At 37.0% G+C, this 20,701-nt stretch overlaps 2 protein-coding genes across 2 annotated transcripts; one reads left to right on the top strand and one right to left on the bottom strand.

Annotated features, from left to right (window-relative positions):
- Nucleotides 1–269: 269 nt before the first annotated feature.
- On the top strand, nt 270–9,281 carry LOC113749006 (NAD kinase 2, chloroplastic-like). The gene is made up of 8 exons (XM_027292625.1): nt 270–618; nt 1,734–3,695; nt 5,064–5,185; nt 5,326–5,467; nt 5,540–5,764; nt 5,850–5,924; nt 8,084–8,185; nt 8,899–9,281. Exons 1-8 carry the CDS (start codon nt 352–354, stop codon nt 9,100–9,102), a joined length of 3,099 nt encoding a protein of 1,032 aa, XP_027148426.1. The 5' UTR covers nt 270–351; the 3' UTR covers nt 9,103–9,281.
- A 1,509-nt stretch (nt 9,282–10,790) lies between these two features.
- LOC113750865 (1-aminocyclopropane-1-carboxylate oxidase 5-like) lies at nt 10,791–12,450 on the bottom strand. Its single transcript, XM_027294798.1, has 3 exons — nt 12,349–12,450; nt 11,854–12,086; nt 10,791–11,397 (listed from the first exon to the last, which is right to left on the bottom strand). The coding sequence occupies exons 1-3, from the start codon at nt 12,448–12,450 to the stop codon at nt 10,791–10,793; spliced, it is 942 nt and encodes a 313-aa protein (XP_027150599.1).
- Nucleotides 12,451–20,701: the final 8,251 nt, after the last annotated feature.

Below are 20,701 nucleotides of genomic sequence, written 5' to 3'. Positions count from 1 at the left end.
CCAAACTTCCATAACAACAACAAAATCAAATCCAAAAAATGGATATGCACAACCACAAAATTCAATTCAAACCCCATCCTTGTACACAGAAATTTCATCCAACTCAAAATTATTGGAACAGAACATGCAACATTATTGTAGTTAGTCCCCACCACAATCCCTATCCATATTATCCAGAGTGTTATTCCCTTTCCCTCTCTTCCAATATCCAAAATCCAAACACTTCTCATAACCATCCATTAAATATTAAAAAATATACACACGCACTTCACACACTCAACACATGCACATTCACACCCAAATGATAAAAAATATTCAGACTATAAAAAAAAACATTTCCTCCTCAGTTTAATGGTGGTATGGCAGCAGCAGCAACATATGTTGATTCTTCACTTGCACATGAATCGGGTCGTTGTTGGCGGGCCAACCGGAACCCATATTCATAACCATCCCCTGTTTCACTACCAGCAGCCGAAATGGACCAAGATTTCCGGGTTTGGGTTTGGGTTTCTGTTGCAGAGGAAGAACAAGGGTGCAGCTGGACGACGCCGTTTGAGGGTTTTAGCAGCTTCCCAGCTCTCCAATTCCTTTTCTCTCAACAGTGGCTTCAATTCTCAGGTGAACTTTTGTCATTTTCTTTAGTTTTTGAAATCTTCATCTGGGTTATTTTTATTTAGCCTATATGTTTTCATAGCTCTTTTTTCAATTGTATATATTTTGCCACAATATCGAATTATGATATATATATATATATATATATATATATATATATATATATAGTTGTGAAAAAATCGGTTCAGGTAAAATGAGTGAGAAAACAAGAGGTTTCATGATTTAAATTTTGTTTTAAAATATTCTTTTGGAGTGTTAGTGAAAATGATAGAGCTTGGCTATTGGGATTGATGATCAAGTGGCTTGGAAAAGATTAGTAAGTTTCTGATTAATGCGATGGTTTATTTTCTGTGCTTAAATTAATTCAAAAGCAGTCACTTTTTTTTTTCCTTGTTTTTCTGCTCATGCAAAATAAGTGAAAGGTTGAAATTTTAGCATCCCAGAAAAGTAAAAGAGGGGTGCGAAGATTGGAGGCAAGCCATGCTTTTTAAATCTTTTTACAGGCTTAATTTTTGTGGCCATTTGGACGACCAGCTGAGTTTGCGAATTTGAGGATCATGGATTAAATGAGAGTTCGCTGTGAATTCGCTTAAGTATTCTTTAAGATTGTTTATGTACTAAATCATTTGCAACGATGGGTTTTGAGCTTTAGTTTATTCTCGTAGATCTAAAGATATATTAGTTAACGTAGTTGATTAATACACAAAAGTGGAACATGATCCTTCTCAATGGTAGAGTTCCTTGTTATACAACAACATGACTTTCCTTATCTCGTTGAAAATTCACATGATTACGACAGTTAATCTTTAATCTTGCCAAAATACTATCTGTTGAGCTTAGTTTCCTAAAGTCTTTACCCTGTTTGAAATGAGTTGTGTCAGCAATGTGCTACTTCAGCAATTTGTATCTTCTCAGAAACGTATTTGAGTTGCTCGAGCTTTTAACCTGTGATGGTATTATTGATTTTATTAGATTCTGTACTTGATATACCGAAAGCTTTGCTAAATATTGTTTTCCTTCCTTGGCTGTCTAGTTTCTGTTGATACTGCATAATATTTTTTGCAAAACAGGGTGAGAGTCATCAATTTATATTGAGGACTAACAATTTTTTTGACTTGCAGGCTATCCAGACCCGTGAGTTATCACTATCACGTTGGGTTGGCCCACTTCCTGGGGATATTGCTGAAGTGGAAGCTTATTGCAGGATCTTTAGAGCTGCTGAATGGTTTCATAATGCATTAATGGACACATTATGCAACCCATTGACTGGAGAATGCAACATTTCATATGATATACCATCAGAGGATAAATCCTTACTGGAAGAGAAAATGGTTTCTGTTCTTGGTTGCATGGTATGTCTCTTAAATAAAGGAAGAGAGGATGTTCTTTCTGGAAGAGCATCAGCCATGAATTCATTTCGTGAATCAGATGTAAATCTAATGGAAGATACACTTCCACCCCTTGCCAGTTTTAGGGGTGAAATGAAAAGGTACTGTGAGAGCTTGCATGTTGCTCTTGAAGGCTATTTAACACCTGATGATGCTCGAAGTGTGGATGTATGGCGGAAATTGCAAAAACTGAAAAATGCATGTTATGACTCTGGATTTCCCCGTCGGGGTGATGATCCCTGCCAGACATTATTTGCAAACTGGAATCCTGTTTATTTGTCAACTTCAAAAGAAGATACAGCGTCAGATTCTGAGGTTGCTTTTTGGAGGGGTGGCCAGGTAACAGAAGAAGGTCTAGAATGGCTTCTGGAGAGAGGATTCAAAACCATTGTGGATCTTAGAGCAGAGACGGTGAAGGACATCTTTTATGAAACAAAGCTACATGAGGCTACCTTGTCTGGGAGGATTGAATTTGTCAAACTTCCTGTTGAAGTTGGTACTGCTCCTTCAATGAAGCAGGTCGAAGAGTTTGCAGCTTTGCTGTCAGATTCAAGCAAAAGGCCCATATATCTCCACAGTAAGGAAGGAGTATGGAGAACATCAGCTTTGGTGTCAAGGTGGAGACATTACATGGCTCGCAGTAGATCTCAAACTGTTCCGCGTATAGCAGTTACTTCCATGGGTGTCCAGTCCCTTGATACTAAAGGCATGGAAAAATATTGCATTTCTCAAAAGTCTGAAGGAGGAATGGAGTATGACGATCAAAATGGTTCTAGACCCAGTAAATTGAATGAGACTAGTAGTTCTTCAGGGGAATATCTTAATGGATATTGTCAAACTACGGATAAGCAACACTCCAGCAACAATGGAAATAATAGTACAATAGTATCCCATCGAGATTTGGAGTTTTCTATAAATGAACAAGGAGCTGAGTTGCCAATGGACTTTGATAGTAATGTGAACCCTCTTGAGTCTCAGCTGCCTCCTTCTAACATCTTCTCCAAAAAAGAGATGTCTGGATTCTTTAGAAATAGGAAACTTGCACCATTGACATATTTTAATTATGAAAGGAATAGACTTGAGAAGCTGTCTTCTTCAATGTATAACTTGAATAAGACATCTTGGAGAAATGAAAATAATGAAAATTATGCTGGATACTCTGGAATCAGACTTTCTGAAGCCCAAACTTCAAATAGTTCATTTCGAAGCAATAGTTCATCCGCAGAGATTGCGACTTCCGCTGGTAGTGATGGAACATATCTCAATGGTAATAATTCTTCCTCCTCCTCCTTTATGAATGAATTGAGCAATGATAATGGGTCTTCTGCTAGTCAAAAAAATGGGTCTGTGAATTCAAGATATGAGTTGGATAAGAAGGTTCCATCAGCAAACGTTACAGAGCAGAGGAGCAATCCTGTTGCTTCTGTATCTGTGGGTGACGATGGTTTGGAGGTCATTGAAGGAAACATGTGTGCTTCTGCAACTGGTGTTGTGAGAGTGCAATCTAGGAAAAAAGCAGAGATGTTCTTGGTACGCACAGATGGATTCTCTTGTGCCAGAGAGAAGGTTACAGAATCTTCATTGGCCTTCACTCACCCTAGCACGCAACAGCAGATGCTATTGTGGAAATCTCCTCCAAAGACTGTATTATTGTTGAAGAAGCTGGGACAAGAACTCATGGAAGAAGCTAAAGAGGTAGTCTGCCTTAGTCTTATTTAATAGCTTAAAAGTTTATGATAGTAGGTATGTGGATTATGTTGTCCTATCCATCTTCCTCCTTTTACAATGTGTATCTTCTAATAGTTTATCTTTGGTGCAGCTGTTAGTGCGGTAGGTACCTTAAAGGGGGCATCATGCATGCTTTGGTTAATTTTAGTGTCACATATATGGTAAAATGAAATATTTGAATGGGCTAGTTTTACTTTGGATTAGTATCTTCTCTGTTGTTGTAAGTTTTGTCATCTAGCTAGATTTAGCAAGCTGCAATACTGATCAATTCTAACTTTAGGGTCCATTAACGTGCATATTCATTACTTTCAGCTCTGAGCCTGCTTCTTATACTTGAGGGTGGTCTGATGCTCATCTTTTAGTCTTCATGTAGGTACAATGATTTTAATAGTTGTTCATTGTCTTTGAGATCTCCTTGATGCTTGTAGTGGTCAAGATCACTGCACAAGGTAGTAAAGAGAGAGGAAATCTCATGCCTGCTCTGCAGTTTGTCCCAAATTCACTTCAAATTCTGGAATAAAAATTAGTAAAGCTTTGTGATGAGTTTCTGTTAGTACCATGATTTTCAATAGTAACTCTTATATCGGTGTGCTAAACTTATGGTTGTCAGGTCATCAAGAATTTCAGTCGTCTTGTTATAATTTGTATATGCATTAATATTTTCTTTCAGGTCTTTTCAGTAATTTGAGGAGTATCAGGTCTTTAGAGTCTTTTAGTCTTACAATTCTTGGGTATTTCCTAAGTCTCAGGAGAGCATAATTGCAGTAAGCTTTTTTAGGTACTCGTTACCACACTCAATATGGATTATGTAGCTAAAACTGATTTAATTATTTGTTTATGCTACATTTGCTCCTAATATTGCCGTGAGATTTTATACATCAAATTTGTGGATTCTTACTGTTCCACATCTCTTGGGTTGTTAGCTTTATGGAAAGTAGCCATGAGAAATTCAATTCTCTTTCTACCATCTGCAGCAAAGATAGTGAGACCCAAGTGCATTTTTGTTTCTCTTCTACTGGCCTTGATTCTAGCTTGACTGCTTCTGATATCATACATGATTCTTCATATTTGCTGCATGTATGCATGTGTGTTGCTCTTGCAGATTGCTGAGAATGATTTCTTGTTGGATGTACTAAAACGTCAAAACATGGTTTTGCATATTGAATATTACACATCTGACTTCCTTTGGCAACCGAGGGTCACATTTTCTTTTTTCCTTCCTCTCCTCTATCGAAAGAAGAGAAGGGGGGCGGGGGGGAGGGTTCACTTGCACGTGTGTAATTTCGTTTCTTTAGTCTGCAGCCTTTTCAGCAGTATTATATGTTTTTACTGCAGGTTGCCCGTTTCTTGTATTACCAAGAAGAAATGAATGTTCTTGTTGAACCTGAGGTGCATGACATTTTCGCTCGAATCCCTGGTTTTGGGTTTGTTCAGACTTTCTATAGCCAAGATACAAGGTACAAGAACTGACTATTGATGCCATGGCTTTTATTTTGTGCATTTATTTATGTTTAGTAGAGATGCATATGTTTTCAATATATGCAATCAAATTCTACATTTAGAGGTGTGCTATCCTTACATGGAATTTTTCTTTCAGTGATCTTCATGAGAGGGTTGATTTTGTTGCCTGTTTGGGAGGAGATGGTGTTATTCTTCATGCATCAAATATATTCAGAGATGCCGTTCCTCCTGTCGTCTCATTTAATCTTGGGTCTCTTGGATTTCTTACTTCTCATACTGTACGTCTCTTGACTTATCTTTTCAATATAATCATGGGAGCTTTTATGTGATTCCTTATTCATTTTATTCAGTTTGAAGATTGTAAGAAGGACCTAAGACAAGTCATTAATGGTAACAACACAGTGGATGGTGTTTATATAACTCTTCGAATGCGTCTTCGCTGTGAGATTTTTCGAAATGGAAAAGCAATGCCAGGAAAACTGTTTGATGTCCTCAATGAAGTGGTAGTTGATCGTGGTTCTAATCCATATCTATCAAAAATTGAATGCTATGAACATGACCGGCTTATAACAAAGGTACATGTTCTAAAAACTTCAGTACTGAGTGATTTTTGAGGCCAGAAATTCTTGAAAACTTTGATGTTGTCTACTAATTCGATAGGTGCAAGGTGATGGGGTTATAGTGGCCACACCGACAGGAAGTACTGCTTACTCTACAGCTGCTGGAGGTTCAATGGTAAGGCTTGCTTGTACTTGAATGCAAAGATATGAACCTGTTGATGTAGAAATTCAAAAGAAATGGTTTCAGAGGTGGGACTGGAAGAGGGCCCTTTGGGGGGGGGGGGTTGGGGGAAACAGTGGGGTCATTAGTTATTAGCATATGTTTTTGTCCATCCAAGGGAGATTTGCTTGAGAACTTAAAATCATCTATGAGTGCATATATGTCGGTACAGAATGAGTAAATATATGTCCCCAATGGTTGAAATCAAGGTCAAACTTTGTAATGAAACTTTTGCGTGTGCAATTGTCATTAAACTTAGGATATTTGAAAATGACAATTATTGTACCGGTGCACATCATCTTCAAGTCAAAGAATTACAATGCTGATTGTTAGTCTGAAGGAGGGTGGAGCCAGAACCCACAAATGTTTTAAATTTCCCTCAATTCCTTGCTTTAAATAAATACAATTTTTTTCCACTAAACTAATTGAGAAACTTAAAAAAAAAAAAATTTGAAAAAGAGTTTCAAGGGCTTTTTGAAGCTGAGTAAAATAACGATAAAGCGTTTACTGCTGCCCCTAACCTACCAAGGCAGTTGCCTCCCTACACTGGGGGTCCTTTCTTACATGTTGTATGTTAACTTCTGGTGTGTTTGGACAGCCTATTTTGATTTGAATGATCAACTGATGCTGGTTTACAATTCTGGGAAATTACAAATGAGCTAATACAAGATTAACAAAATTACACTCGAGGACAGACTTTCTGTAAGAATTTTCCAAGGGATGGAGTTTCTGAAAGGTTTTACTAGATGTTTGAGGTTAATCTGACTATTGGAAGGGATCTTAGAAGGTTTGATGATTACTAGGTTTTGTATGAAAGTTGAAAATGCAAGGATTTCTTAGCTGATTTGCTCAAATTTGCTATTCTTCCTGGGAAACAGTTTGCAGACTAAGAGCAAGTGCAGGAGCGGTAACCCTACAGACTTTTAAGGTTCTTATCTTATTCAGGCCATTACCTAGAGCAGGGGTCTTCACCTTTTATTTTGGGCTTCAGAGAGGGGGGGGGGGGGGGGGGGAGGGAGGAGTTGCTGGGAAACTTTTTGAGATCTGCAATAACGTCAAAAACTGCAAGTTGGCTTTGGTATGTAAAGTTGAATTAAGGGGCCAATTTGAGCAGTCTGCTTGTATCAGCTGTTCAAATGTTTAGATTGTTGTGACTGGAATCATACTTTGGGTGCAAAGTGCATGGAGTTCACAAATTATGCTGTCTATGACCTGCAAGGCCAATCAATTTGAGCATCAAATTTGTACTAGTTTTCGTATTCCCTAGCCGTTGTCAAGTTGTCTTTACTTGACTATGTTGTGTATGTTCAATGATTGTAATATCAGTGTATGTGCATTTTCCTTAGAAGCAGAGTAGGATTTTCAACATCCAAATTCCTTTTTCATTTTTTGGCATGTGAGATAATTACATTCTGAGAGGGCACAATTCTTAGCAGAAGCATGAGTGTCAAACAAAATTTCTTAACTTTATGTTTGGGAAAAAAAATGCAGAGCTTTAAATGACAAATCAACAAAGAGAAACTAGAAACAGACAGAATATGGAATGCTTCAATTTCTCAAGGACACAGTACGTGTCCATAGATTTCCCTGCTACAAGAAACTTGAAGCAAGAAGCAGAGAAATATATTCGAAATATCAGAATATATAGTTTTCTTTTGGGTCGATGTCAACAAGTTAGACTTCTAACATCTTCGTAGGAAGGCTGGCTAATTGCATCATCACGAACAATGAACATGAGAGATGAGAGCTTAGACCACATAGCGGCGAGCAGTAAAAGAGTAACTACCAGTGAACACTCAGTCTGCATGGTCGACTGTGATTTTACCATGTAATCATAACCTATGGTTTTTTCCTCATATGCTGATGTCTATTCTTCCAAGTTTTCTTTGATCTACTTTCTTTGAGGATATCTATTAATGGTCTTGTATATTTTCCTTGGTTTTTATGTCATCTGATTTGTGATGTGTGAGTGATAATCATACAATCAATGATGGAAAGATAAACCACAAGTGATGAAACTGAGATTTTTTAATCTCATGCTGTTTCCTAATTTTGATTATTCTGCTCAACGCATAGTAGACCATTGCCTGTAACAAATGGTGCTTCCATTGCAGGTGCATCCAAATGTTCCATGCATGCTTTTCACTCCAATTTGCCCCCACTCCCTCTCATTTAGACCTGTCATACTTCCAGACTCTGCCCGGCTTGAACTAAAGGTGATATTTATAACTTTTAGTTTTTATGAAAAGTTCAATAGCTGGTGGAAAACAGATTTATTCTTTATTGATTCTCTGTTGAATGTGGTTAATTCTTAGTTTTGCATGATGGAATGCAATTATAATATTTCGGCTCTCTTGGGTCTTCATGTTTGTTGGTCTGGGAGCTCTAGAAATAAGTTTTAGACAATGGCGTTTTAGCAACATTATCAACGTTCAATGTGCCAAAGGAGTTGTATCAATTGCTTTGACATTATATTCTTCCAAAACAGATCTGATGATGTTGGCGTGAATAGGTTCTTTGGTCTTTAAGAACTTTAGAAGTGCTACAAGAAGGGGACTGTCTTAGTGTGTTCATTGTACATTTGAATTTTCAGCTGCAAGTCTGTGTGTCATCAGAAATGTAAAGTCTGGTAAATGGACAGCAGTAAGTGGTCCTTTAGATCTGACATATAACACAGTCACCTTCTTGAACTGGGATGCTTCACTTGAATTCCTGTAGTGATTAGGGAGTACTAGTCAGCAAAACCTTCAAATCCAGCAATTGTCAGAGGCCCAAAAAAAAAAAAAGAAAATAGAATTGAAGAGTGTCACTTGTTAGGAAGAACGAAGTGTAGAAGTTACCAGATGTTTGGGATAGCCCTTCTTTGTGAAACTTGATTCTGGTTTCGGTTTCTGAACAATTCCTTCAAAATCTTCTTTCCATCTTGCAGATTCCTGAGGATGCACGTAGTAATGCTTGGGTTTCTTTTGATGGAAAGAGAAGGCAACAATTATCAAGAGGAGATTCTGTCCGAATATCAATGAGCCAGCATCCACTTCCAACTGTGAACAAGTGTGACCAGACTGGTGACTGGTTTCATAGCTTAATTCGTTGCTTGAACTGGAATGAGAGACTTGACCAGAAGGCTCTTTGAATCCTCAGCTGTTCCTATGTTTTTTTTTGTAAATCACTGTACATATTAGAAGGTAACAGGACTATATATATATACTAGTACAGGCCAGTGAAAGCTTATACAGAGTCATTTTTAGGGTGTACATTGTCACTGCTAACTGCTAACCCAATAATATATCATCCTCTTGCTTTCCTAAACAATCTTGCAGCTTTCAAGCATACTTTTGATTTTTATTTTGATCTCTAAACTCTAAATTCAAGCACTTTAGTTCAGAAACTATATATTCTGATTCCCACTTTGGTCACTAAACTCTAAAACGAATTATTTCAATCCCTAAATTATACTCGACTCCTATTTTGGAGTCCCAAAATCCTTTCTTGCCTTTAATTTTGGAGATTTTTTTATTAGTTATTTTTTAATCTAATTTTCCTTCTATGTCCTTGCAACATGCAACCATGATGCTGAAAGATCCACTATTCCGCTTTGGAGATTCCATTAACATTAGTACTTGAATGGAATGGTCTTACTAGTTTAAGGACTAAAGTATCCATATTTATGATTTAAGAATCAAAGTGAGAATTGAGATGTAGTTGAATAGTTTAGCCAAAAAAAAAAAATTAAAGGAAAGAATTAAGAAAAATGGTTGCCAGAACAAATTTAATAACTCGGGCTTTGTTTGATAATTCAATTCAACACTTAAATTTAATGGATTCAGATCTAAATATTTTCAGACTGCTTGATAATAAAAAATTGAACATCTGAATTAATTAAGTGGCACTGAATTTTTTAATCAAAACTTGCTCCCAAAATTAAGTGATATGTTATCCACTTATTATTGAATGTGATATGTACTCAAATGTATTAGATTTAATATTTAACAATTCAATAATTTAATGGATTCAAATTTCAGATTTCAATTTTATCAAATGCACCTTAGTCTCAGAATATTAAAAAAGATCTACATTTGCGATATTTTCTTTAGGTCCACGTTTGCGATTTCGATGGATTTCTTGAGACAAGACGGCTGCATAGTCCTAGAACATTTTCCACATCAATCTTGAACTCAACGGTAGAGTATATAATTCCTCTGTAACTTACAAAAATAAAATTGTTGACTGGAAACCATAAATAGTTTGCCACGTAAAGTCATAGCTAATGTAAAAAAAAAAAAGGTCATAATTAGTGATATAAGTATAGCTATCATGAAAGATAACTGTGCTCGATATATTTATACGTTCAAATCTAATTTTCTCATTTAACACTAACAATCTATTTTAGGCTTGCTTCTATTGGATTCCTTGAGAGATTAATTGTCTGAAATTCAAGGCAACGAGCGTCTTCACCAATTAATTAAAGGAGAAAAAAACCATTCATAGATACTTTTCCTTTCCTTTTTTTCTTTTTTTGAAAAATGAACTTGCATTTATAAGCTAAAGAAATAACGTTGCAAATAAAAAGGTGGAAATGGAACAATAATTAATTTACAGTTCTTTTTCAACAAATACGTTAACGACCAAATTAAATTATAGCAAAAGAGCAGGAATCAGAAGCACGCATATGCACTGATTATCAGAAGCCGATGCACTAGTTGGCTTTGATTATCAGCTTTACCATAACCAAGAGAAGAAAAGACCAAAAAAAAAAAAAGAAGAAACAAGAATTTACTTCTTGAGTAGTTCTTATAGAGTTCAGCTTCATTGCCTGAGCTATCACAGAGCTTTCACAGCTTGAAATCTTGGTTGTTTAGGAAGAAACTTCTGCTGAACATAAACAGACATGTAATCGCCAAACACGAACTTAGGATAAGCATTTTCTTGATTGACTTCTTTATCCGCAGCTTTTTCCACCAACTCAGGAGCAGGATATATTGTTGCCTTGAGTGATGGATTGTAAAATGAAGCAATGGATCTTCTATTTCCATCTGGCATGGCCAATACACGGTGCCAAACGCTCTTATATCGCCCGTTGCTCAGGACTTCGATTTGATCTCCAGTATTGATGACAATAGAATTGGGAAGAGGTTGAACATCGATCCATTCACCATCTTTCAGGATTTGCAGGCCTCCAACTTTATCATCTTGGAAGAGCAAGATGACACCTCCTGCATCAGTGTGAGCTCGGAGGCCAATGACTTTTTCAGGATTTGGGCATGGTGGATAATGGCTGACCTTAGTGCCAAAAAATGCATTGTCTTCTTCTCCACCGTTGAATGCCCTTTTGATGTAACCTTTTGGTAAGCCTAAATTTTCATCCATTATTTCCATGAGTTTCTCTGCCAGTTTCTTTAGTTCTGTCCTATATTCCTTCATGGTTTCCCTGTGGATTTGAATCAACACTAAGTCAGATAAACCCAGAAAAAGGGGAAAAAATGCTTATCTTTTTTTTTTTTTCTAAATTTATTGAAATTAATTCTGCTAGCCAATCTCAAGAATCGTAATCGGACCAAAGAGGTGATTGCCAAGTGCTAAGTGAAAATTATATATCATTGTAAATGTTTCAAATTTATAGGTCATGTCGTGAGTGAAACAATTGACAATCTATAACACATAACTTGAAGTATAAACTACAATACTTCTATTTTCCTTGGATAGAACTTTAATTACTAGTTTCAATTGTCCAATTCCACTGCCATTAACTCGTTTTCACGTTTTCATCAATTTGCAGCACCTGTATATACAAGAAATATTGGAGAAAGGAAAATGCCGACTTTGGTTTACATCTTTTAACATAATATGTATGTAGCGGTGATTCTGGTGAATTTCTTATCCTTACTTGAATTGGGCTGTTTTGGATGGCCATTCATTTTCATTGTCATCAGAGAGAAGGAAGACATCCTCCCAGTCCACATTCTCCAGTCTATCACTGCTCTTCTTCTCCACTAATTCGTTCAGCATCTTAACTTTAGCTGAATTTTTGAAACCTCCTTCTCTTTCCAGCTTATAGCATTCAGATGCGACCCTCTTTACCCTTTCAAGAAGCTCCTCAGAAATCCCATGGTTCACCAACTATAGCCGAAAACAAAAAAGTTCCGAAAGTAAATGTTAGTAATATTTTCAAACAATTATAAATGTGATAATCAACCATTAATCTAGAAACCCTGTTGCATAAATAAAAAAAAAATGTCACTCAGTCGATGAAGATGTTGATTGACAGAGTATAGGAGAGATGGTTTTGCTGAAGAAATTAATCTTGTTCTGATACACTTTAACTTCATTCTATGAAAGCAAAAAATATCAAAGAAGTAATGTTAAATAAAAAAAAAAGTACCTGAAAAAAACCCCATTCTTCACATCCATTAGCAATTTGTGCCATAATTTTGGCTCTTTCCTCTCCACTAAGCTTTGAGAAATCAATCACAGGGATAGCCATTGCAAAGAAGAAGCAAAGGAGTGAGAAAAGATGAAAGGTATAATAGTGACCCTTTTTTGGCTATTGGTAATCAGAGTTCACGCTGTTTTGTGATAAAAGTGTTGCATTAAGCTAGCTATTTATAGAAACTTCAATTCTTTCCACCATCTTGGATGTCAACTCTTGATAACTATGCCTTAAAAAAAAAACTCTTGATAACTATAATTACTTGTTTATAACTTCATGATCGTGTGGATGTTAGAATAAGGTAATGGACGGTGACACAATATTTTCTTTTTAGAATTATTAATTGAGGTCAATGTTTCATGAGGTATTATTGCTAGCCCACAACAGAAGCATTCTCCCTTAGGTGATTGCATGTCTTAAACTCAATTATTGGTTACTTAGTCACTTGCATTACATGATGCTTGAACTTGTTTGACACTTGGCAATTTTGCAATGACTAAGGAAAGCATAACTGAGGGTCTCTTAATTTCTGCAAAGTGTTAAGAGAAATTGACTAACTGCTAGCTATGACTCTGACAATTGCATGAATAAGGGAAACTAGAAAATTTTTCAATAGCTTATTCTACATGTGTTCTTTTGTAGCTTCCTTAGAAAATTGTATGAGACCTTAATTTTTCACAGTATCAAAATTATTTGGATCATATATGAAGCACATCAAAATGGATAATATATGAAGCAATTTTAAGTGCGTCAAAAGGATTTGAAGGGTTTCTTTGTATCTTAAGTACAATCTTTTGTTTGGCTCTTTTACAATTCTGCCTCTTTGTCTCTTAAATACAATCTTTTGTTTGTCCCATTTATGATTCTGCCTCTTCGTCTGAATAGGGAAGGAAAGTTGTATGAGAAAGTTTCGTACAAGAAAGTGAGATAAAAGGAAGTCAAAATCATTTGTCATGCATGTTTGTTTTTCCAAGAAAGAGTTTGAAATAAAATGGAAATTAAAATTTTTGTATCCATAAAAGGAAATTTGTAGTCTATGGTTAACATTTTTGTATCTGATCAATTATTTTCCTATGGAACATGCAAATGTTGTTGGACAGAAGTTGCTGAAAGGTGTGGAGAACTTTCAAACTTTCTTGACAATCATGCATATTTGAAGGGATGACTAACTTCCTTGCACTGTCTCACACTATTCCTTGCAAACATTACTGGCCAAATAATTATGTGGAGACTAGACATCAAGGGTATCTGTCATTTCCAATAAGGAATATAAAGATTAACTTAATCACCTACTAACAATCCATATTGTTTAGAGACAAGCAATATTTGGTAGTGTTTACCTACATTAATATAAAATTTGATATCTTTATTAAATTGAATACATTAAAGTACATGTGCTTTTGTGTAGGGTTGAAATCAAACTATTTGATATTCAAACGAATTTGATTTGTTAAAAGCTCAATCGATTTTAGTTAACAAACAATCAACTCAAACATAAAAAATATTTAGTATTTGTAATAATTTTAACTAGACTGGAGTTTGACTCAATAAGCATAAAATGTAATACGTATATGTAAAAATCTCAAACATACGGATGCGTAATAATTTTAAATGCATGATTTGATAACTTGTCTAAAAGTTCAGCTTAATAAACAACGAAATTATAAATTGAATGCAATTTCAAGCTCGTATTGTAAACAAAAAAAAAAACTAAAAATTAGAGTATTTTACTTGATTAGGATTAGTTAAATTCCTAATTCTAAAAATAAAACTTATGCAAATTTATTCATTTAAAATCCTTTCTCGAATCCAAATTCATCTGTCAAATTGAAATTACTCCCCCATCTCCCCCCCCTCCCACACACACAAAAAACCCCCTTTTTTTTCATATTTCCTGCTTCTAGGGTTAAGTGCAATTGAATGGGTTGAATGCTTGTTGGTTGCCAGCCAATTTTAACCAGCAATCCAACATTAATCCACAATGCAACACGGTTTCCATCTCAACAATAGTTGTCACTTCACTTACATGCTTCATGCATGCTTTGTAATTTTATTACTTGTCATAGAATCCTCTACCGACTACGATAATTCAACGTTGACTACCCCTATTTATCTATCCTGTAGCAGCGCTTTTAACTTTTTTTTTTCTCATTTAATGCCTTTGTACGACTTGCGATCGATCAGACACTTCTGACTTCTAGGCACATTTTGAGGATTAAGAAAGAATATTATACTCAAATAAAGCTGCTACCCCTAAACCCTTTTTTAATCATTACATTGTCAACTCCACAAGTATTTATATAATATGTGATCAGGGTTTTGTCTAAAAATTAAAATTCATTGCTAAAATGTATCATACATTAGAGGTAGAATGACCTGTAATTCAAACCTCCCTGTTTAACATACACTTGGCGAACCTTGGACCCTTGATCTGATTCTGATTGTCCGAGTATAATGATACAAAATTAATGTGGACAGGTAGTATTTACCGTCCGATGGAAAACATCTATTCAGATATTAATTCGATTTGTCATGTAAATGTACAGATTTGTAGTATGCTAGCAAATTGTCAGATATGCGAGCAAAACCAATAGTTCAATGTACAAGGAAGCCAAAGGGAAACTCAGATGAAGAGAGATATGTTCGGCATATTTTGTCATGCATTTAATGGTGAAGTTGAACTTGTATAGCATTGGTTAGTAGCAAAACCAGTTTATCATTTAAAATCCATTACTAGAATCTAAATCTAGAATCAGTTAAAGGGCCATTCATTTGAATATATCCTCAGACTTGGACCGGCACAAATTTCATGTTGAGGTGGGATTCGACTTCTCGACCTTAGCAAACATGTATTTGTGGTTCAATTATAGATTTACTTTCTTCTTGAAATCGTTGTATTCTCCCTCCTTGTCCAACGATCAAATGAATACTGAACCAGTGAACCCTGATCAAAATCGTCTAGCAGCCTCATATGTCACACAAACTTGGAAGGGTCGAAAGCATCTGTCGGTTCTTTCTTAAACTAACAAATTAGCAGCTAATTGTTTTTCTACACGCCCTCAAGACTATCTTGTGGTATGCTGTGTTGACCTTGAATTTCAACTTTGAGGAGAATTTCTTGGGTTGATTTTTTGTTGTTCAAAGTAATAGTTCGATTTTGCATATTAAATTTGGCCATCAGCTAGCCGATATTTGACTAAGGAACAAAACAAAGTTCCAAAAGCGACATTGAGATCTGGTATTCTTTTAATTAAAAGAAACTGAAAAATCAATGAACTCTAATCAGGATTAACGTCTGATGGCGGCTTTTTTTATTTTCATTATATTCCTCAGATAGAATAATGGTTTTGAGATAAGAAAGCTTTGGTAAAAAAAATTTGTCCGGCTATGTATAGGTAATTGTCCACATGCATGGAGACAGATTCATGTTGATGCCTAATTGAAGCTCCGGCTGCTAAGAGAAAAAAAAAAAGCAGTATAAGAATCAAGATGATATTTTTTGTGTGATTATGGTGCAGTTGAAGCTTAATTTATAAATAGATGATTTGATTAACCGAACAAAGAAGAAAATAGTGCTCGCAAACCAGACTCCAAAAATTTAAAGGACAAAATTGGTATTTTATCTCATTATCCACTTTGTCTTTATTATCCCACAGCTCCTTTCAACTGTGTTTATCACAGTTTTTTCTTCATAAAAATTTAGAAATGCTCCACAAATATTTTTAATACCTTTCTTAATAAAACCTAAGAAAACAAATCAAAACCATGATCACAAAAAATCTCATGAAACTAATAAAGCTCCCCATAAATTTATTTAATCTAAACAAACCCATATTGAAGAGATTTTAACTTATCAATCAAAATTCAAAATGAATAGTAATGACAAGTTTGATAAATAAAAAATTTCTTTATTTACAAATCTTCTTCATATTTGCTTATATTTTTTTTTTTGAAAATCTTCTTCATCTTTCCTCATCTTTTTCCCTAAAATCTCGAAAGAAAGAGGAGGAGGAGAAGGGGTGTTTAGGAAAGGGTTGGAAGTGGTACAAAGAGGGAAGGGGAGGGTAGAGTGGTGGAGGGATTTCTATAAACGGGATTGGAGAGAGGTGTATGCATGGTTGAGGAGGGACAAAAATGTATAAATTTTGGGTTTGTAAGGGACTAAAATGCTTTATTTAATTTATACGTGAGAGACAAAAAAATTAAAATTGGTAAAATGTGAGGGAGGATTGGAATCATTTTCCCTAGTATTAATAACTAATATGATTAAGGTGTGTTTGGTTCACTAGATTTTTTTTTTGTTACCTTCCTACCCCTCCTGCCACACCCTTCCCACCTCTGAATTTATAAGACCATTATTGCCTAATCCTCATGCTAACTAATTCATTGGTTAGATAAAACTTGAAAGGAACTTTTATTTGCAAACAATATTTCATATGTTTGTTTGTTTGATTGAAATCAGTGTCACACACACAAAGAGAAACATGCTTAGGCCGTAGAGGAATATAAATAAGGCATTTTCTGAATAGTATGGTCCAACTAAAAGGTAACAAGCTAGCTTTTTTACTACAAACCTGTAACGTTTTCCTATATCTTTTCCTAGTGATATTCTTATCCTTGCTCTAGCTCAACTTTCACCCCCATTATATTTAACGATTCTCACTTTGCACCCTAAATTTTTGCTTCAAACCCTTTAACATTACCAAAGTAAACGTTAAAAGTTTTTTTTTTTTTTTACCTACCCCAAAAAAGTAAACTTTAATAGTGAAATGTGAGAATTAGTGTAAACTTAAAAGGTGCAAAATGGAACTAGTCCTATTCCATGGCATGGGGTATTCTTTTGATGCAAAAAATGATAAGCTAATATAGATCACGAATGCTTGTGGTTGTTCCAAGTTGATCTTCCAAATATGAGACTTTCTTTGAAAACTTCAACCTTCTTAATTACCTCTAGTTCTATTTCAATTAGGGCAACAAATGTTAATTAACTACATAAACTACATCCTAAATCAGATCTCCTAATAAGATAGTATCTCAAATCTCAGTCAAATTTTATTATCTTTTACGTAAATAAACAATTCAAATTATTTATCAATCAAGTTATGATTATATTTAAGTGGTCCCTAACCCTAATTATAAAAAAGTCATAGAAGTTCGTTTTACATGACATAGAAGCAAGGCTTTGTGTCAAATATGACCAGATTCATCAGTCCCTGGTTTTTTTTTTTTCTTCTTTTTTTTTTTTTTTTTTTTTTTGATTAAAGAGGACAGCCCTCATCGTTATTATTCAAACAGAATCATAAAAGTTACAAGATTTGCAGCATGGCCATGAACAAAAGACTTGACCTATCCTCCCCTTTTCCCCCCATTTTGCTGAACGAGTACATGGAAACATCACTAAACACAAGCACGCCGGCGCTCAAGAAGCACGGAAGTTAGGATAGCCAAGCCTATCCAACCTAAGGTCTCCTCGAACCAAACGCGGCAATTGCGCAAACGAGTTATAGATAACAGTAGAGCGGGTATCTGTCCCAATCTTAGAAAGCCGATCTGCTGGCACATTCGCTTGGCGATAACAGTGGGAGACAGCTTGAAAAGCATTCCGAAAGGCAAGCAACTCGTCCAGCTCTCGTTGCAAGGCCCATGGGCATCTACCAACCCCTGTGACCATTTGGACTAAAAGAATGGAATCAGACTCCAGGTGCAAGCAACAAAAGCCTTGCGTGACACACAACTTAACCCCAAATAACAAGGCCTTCAATTCTGAATGTAGGCTCGTCGTCTCTCCCCAATAACCCGCAAAACCAAGTCTGAAAAAACCTGCACTATCTCGCAAAATCCCACCACCTCCACTCCTCCCCGGATTCCCTAAGGAGCACCCATCAGTGTTCAGTTTTAGGAGGGTAGAAGCCGGAGGCAGCCACCTGACTAAAGTGACCCTCATTTCCTTCTTCCACCCCATCAGCGAAATGTGTAGTCGATGCCACGAATAACGTCCCACCCCCATATCCTTAAAGTGCATCTGAAGAATATCACAGAGATCCGAAAGAATAAAGCCATGTACCTGTATCGCTGACAACACCTTTCCTTCCCACACCGCCACATTTCTAGCCTTCCAGAGATGCCAACAAATAAGCGAAGGCAATATCTGATACAACAATTTCATCAACTTGTTCTTAGCCGGGCGCATCCACCATTGAATGACTGCATGTTTTACCGTTGAGACATGTGCAAAGTCTCCTGCCTCTACCTGAAAAGAATTCCATACCCACCGTGGGACATCTCCAACACACAAGACATGATCAACTGACTCCACCGCTGGGTTGACACAGCAAGAACACCGAGATGGACCGCAGACACCCCGCCTCTGCAGCGATTCCATCACAGGCAGGCGGCCCGATAACATCCTAATCATAAAAAAAGAGATTTTTACAGGCAAAGCTGACAACCAAATATTAGAGGAGAAGATGGAAATGTTGGATTCCTGTCGGACCAAATTATATGCAGATGAGAAGGAGAAGGAACCAGTTGTCTCCAAGTCCCACACCATCCTATCTGGGGTTGTAGAAAAAATATCAGGAGGGCGTATTTGCATAATCGTAGAAACAATGCTATCAGGTAGCCATTGATGAAGCATCGAAACGTTCCAGCTCCCATTCAACACGAAGTCCGCTACGGCGTGATCACCAAAATTCTCAACCTGTTGACACAACGACCCTTCACCCATCCAATTCTCATGCCAAAAGTCGACCATTCCATTCTGCAACACCCACCGGATATGGGAATCTGCCAGAGGCTGGCACCTGACTAGCCTCCTCCAGGTGGGAGATTGAAAGCGCTGAAGTTCCGCTTCACACACATGACCGCCTTGGAGGTATTTATCGTGCATAAATTTCGCCCAGAGGGATAAACATTGCCTGAAGGACCACCATAGCTTCACTGAAAATGTCTCCAACACATCCGCCAGGGACCGAACACCAATCCCCCCTTCATCAAGCGGTTTGCACATAGTCTCCCATCTAATCCAATGGTAGCGATTACCCCCCACAGACCTTCCCCAAAGGAAATTTGCAAAAACCTTCTCGAGGGTATGAAGCACACCCTTTGGAGGATCCGTGACAGCAAGGATGTGCAGAGGCAACGACGACAAAACACTCCTGATTAAAACCAAACGCCCACCAGGCGACAATAACTTTTCCTTCCACGATAGAACCCGCTTTGCAACTGAGGAGCAGATGTCCAAGAAGTAGCTACATCTCCGTCTTCCGGAATAGAGAGTGCATCCAAGATACTTAAGTGGGAGGGACTTGGCCTGAAAACCAGAAACTTGTGACACCACTCGTCGACGAGCAGGGCTCAACTTATCATGAGTAACAAAGCAACTCTTCAGACAATTTACCTGCTGCCCAGACGTACTACAATACAACCCCAAAACCCTCATAACATGCCGCAAAGTACTCTTAATCCCGCTACAAAAAATAATTACGTCATCTGCAAAAGCTAGATGTGTAATGACAGGACATGTGGAAGGAATCTTAAACGGCAGGAATCCACGCTGGCCAACCAAAGAGTTAAGCAACCTAGACAGGACCTCTGCCCCAATAACAAAAAGAGCCGGTGAAATGGGGTCACCTTGTCGGAGCCCCCTAGTAGATTGGAAAAAGCCACAAGGAGAGCCGTTGACCAGAACCGAAAACCAAACATTGGAGATTAATCGCCAAATCATATCAATCCACCTCTCCGTGAAACCAAATCGACGCAGTACTTGTAACAAGAAAACCCATGAAATGCGGTCGTAAGCCTTGGCCATGTCCAACTTTAACACCACATTCCCTCCCCTATTAGAGCGACGAATACCAGATATAAGCTCCTGAGCCAACAGAAAATTATCAGAGATATGCCTACCTTTCACAAAGCCACTCTGCTGAGGGGAAATAATCTTCGGCAAGATCCATGCTAATCTGTCCGACAAGACCTTGGATATCACCTTATTGATAAAGTTACACAAGCTAATCGGACGGAATTGGGTAAAATCCTGCGGAGACTGGACCTTCGGAACCAGCACTATTGAAGTGGAAGATATACTCCTAGGCAGCACCTCTCCACAGAAGAAACTTACCACAGCCGCATGGACATCCTCTGCCACAATGTCCCATGCACACGTAAAAAACCTACCCGAGAACCCATCCGGCCCAGCCGCACTCCCACCATCCATTGCAAAAATCACTAACTTAACTTCTTCCTTAGAAGGGATCTCGTCTAGCATGTCATTATCCTGGTCCGTCAGCAATTTCGGTATAACGTC

This window comes from Coffea eugenioides, chromosome 10 (assembly GCF_003713205.1).
Source record: "Coffea eugenioides isolate CCC68of chromosome 10, Ceug_1.0, whole genome shotgun sequence".
Lineage (NCBI taxonomy): Eukaryota > Viridiplantae > Streptophyta > Magnoliopsida > Gentianales > Rubiaceae > Coffea > Coffea eugenioides.
Note: the sequence above shows the minus strand (reverse complement) of the source record. Positions and strands in the feature narration are given on the sequence as shown.

What these genes read in the sequence shown, in the direction of transcription:
- LOC113749006 (XM_027292625.1), top strand. Translation starts at nt 352, where the DNA reads ATGGTGGTATGGCAGCAGCAGCAACATATGTTGATTCTTCACTTGCAC. An exon ending in ACAGTGGCTTCAATTCTCAG is followed by an intron (nt 619 to 1,733) that starts GTGAACTTTTGT and finishes TTTGACTTGCAG; the next exon opens with GCTATCCAGACCCGTGAGTT. An exon ending in ATGACCGGCTTATAACAAAG is followed by an intron (nt 5,765 to 5,849) that starts GTACATGTTCTA and finishes CTAATTCGATAG; the next exon opens with GTGCAAGGTGATGGGGTTAT.
- LOC113750865 (XM_027294798.1), bottom strand. Translation starts at nt 12,450, where the DNA reads ATGGCTATCCCTGTGATTGATTTCTCAAAGCTTAGTGGAGAGGAAAGA. An exon ending in AAGAATGGGGTTTTTTTCAG is followed by an intron (nt 12,087 to 12,348) that starts GTACTTTTTTTT and finishes TTTCGGCTATAG; the next exon opens with TTGGTGAACCATGGGATTTC. An exon ending in TCCAAAACAGCCCAATTCAA is followed by an intron (nt 11,398 to 11,853) that starts GTAAGGATAAGA and finishes TCAAATCCACAG; the next exon opens with GGAAACCATGAAGGAATATA.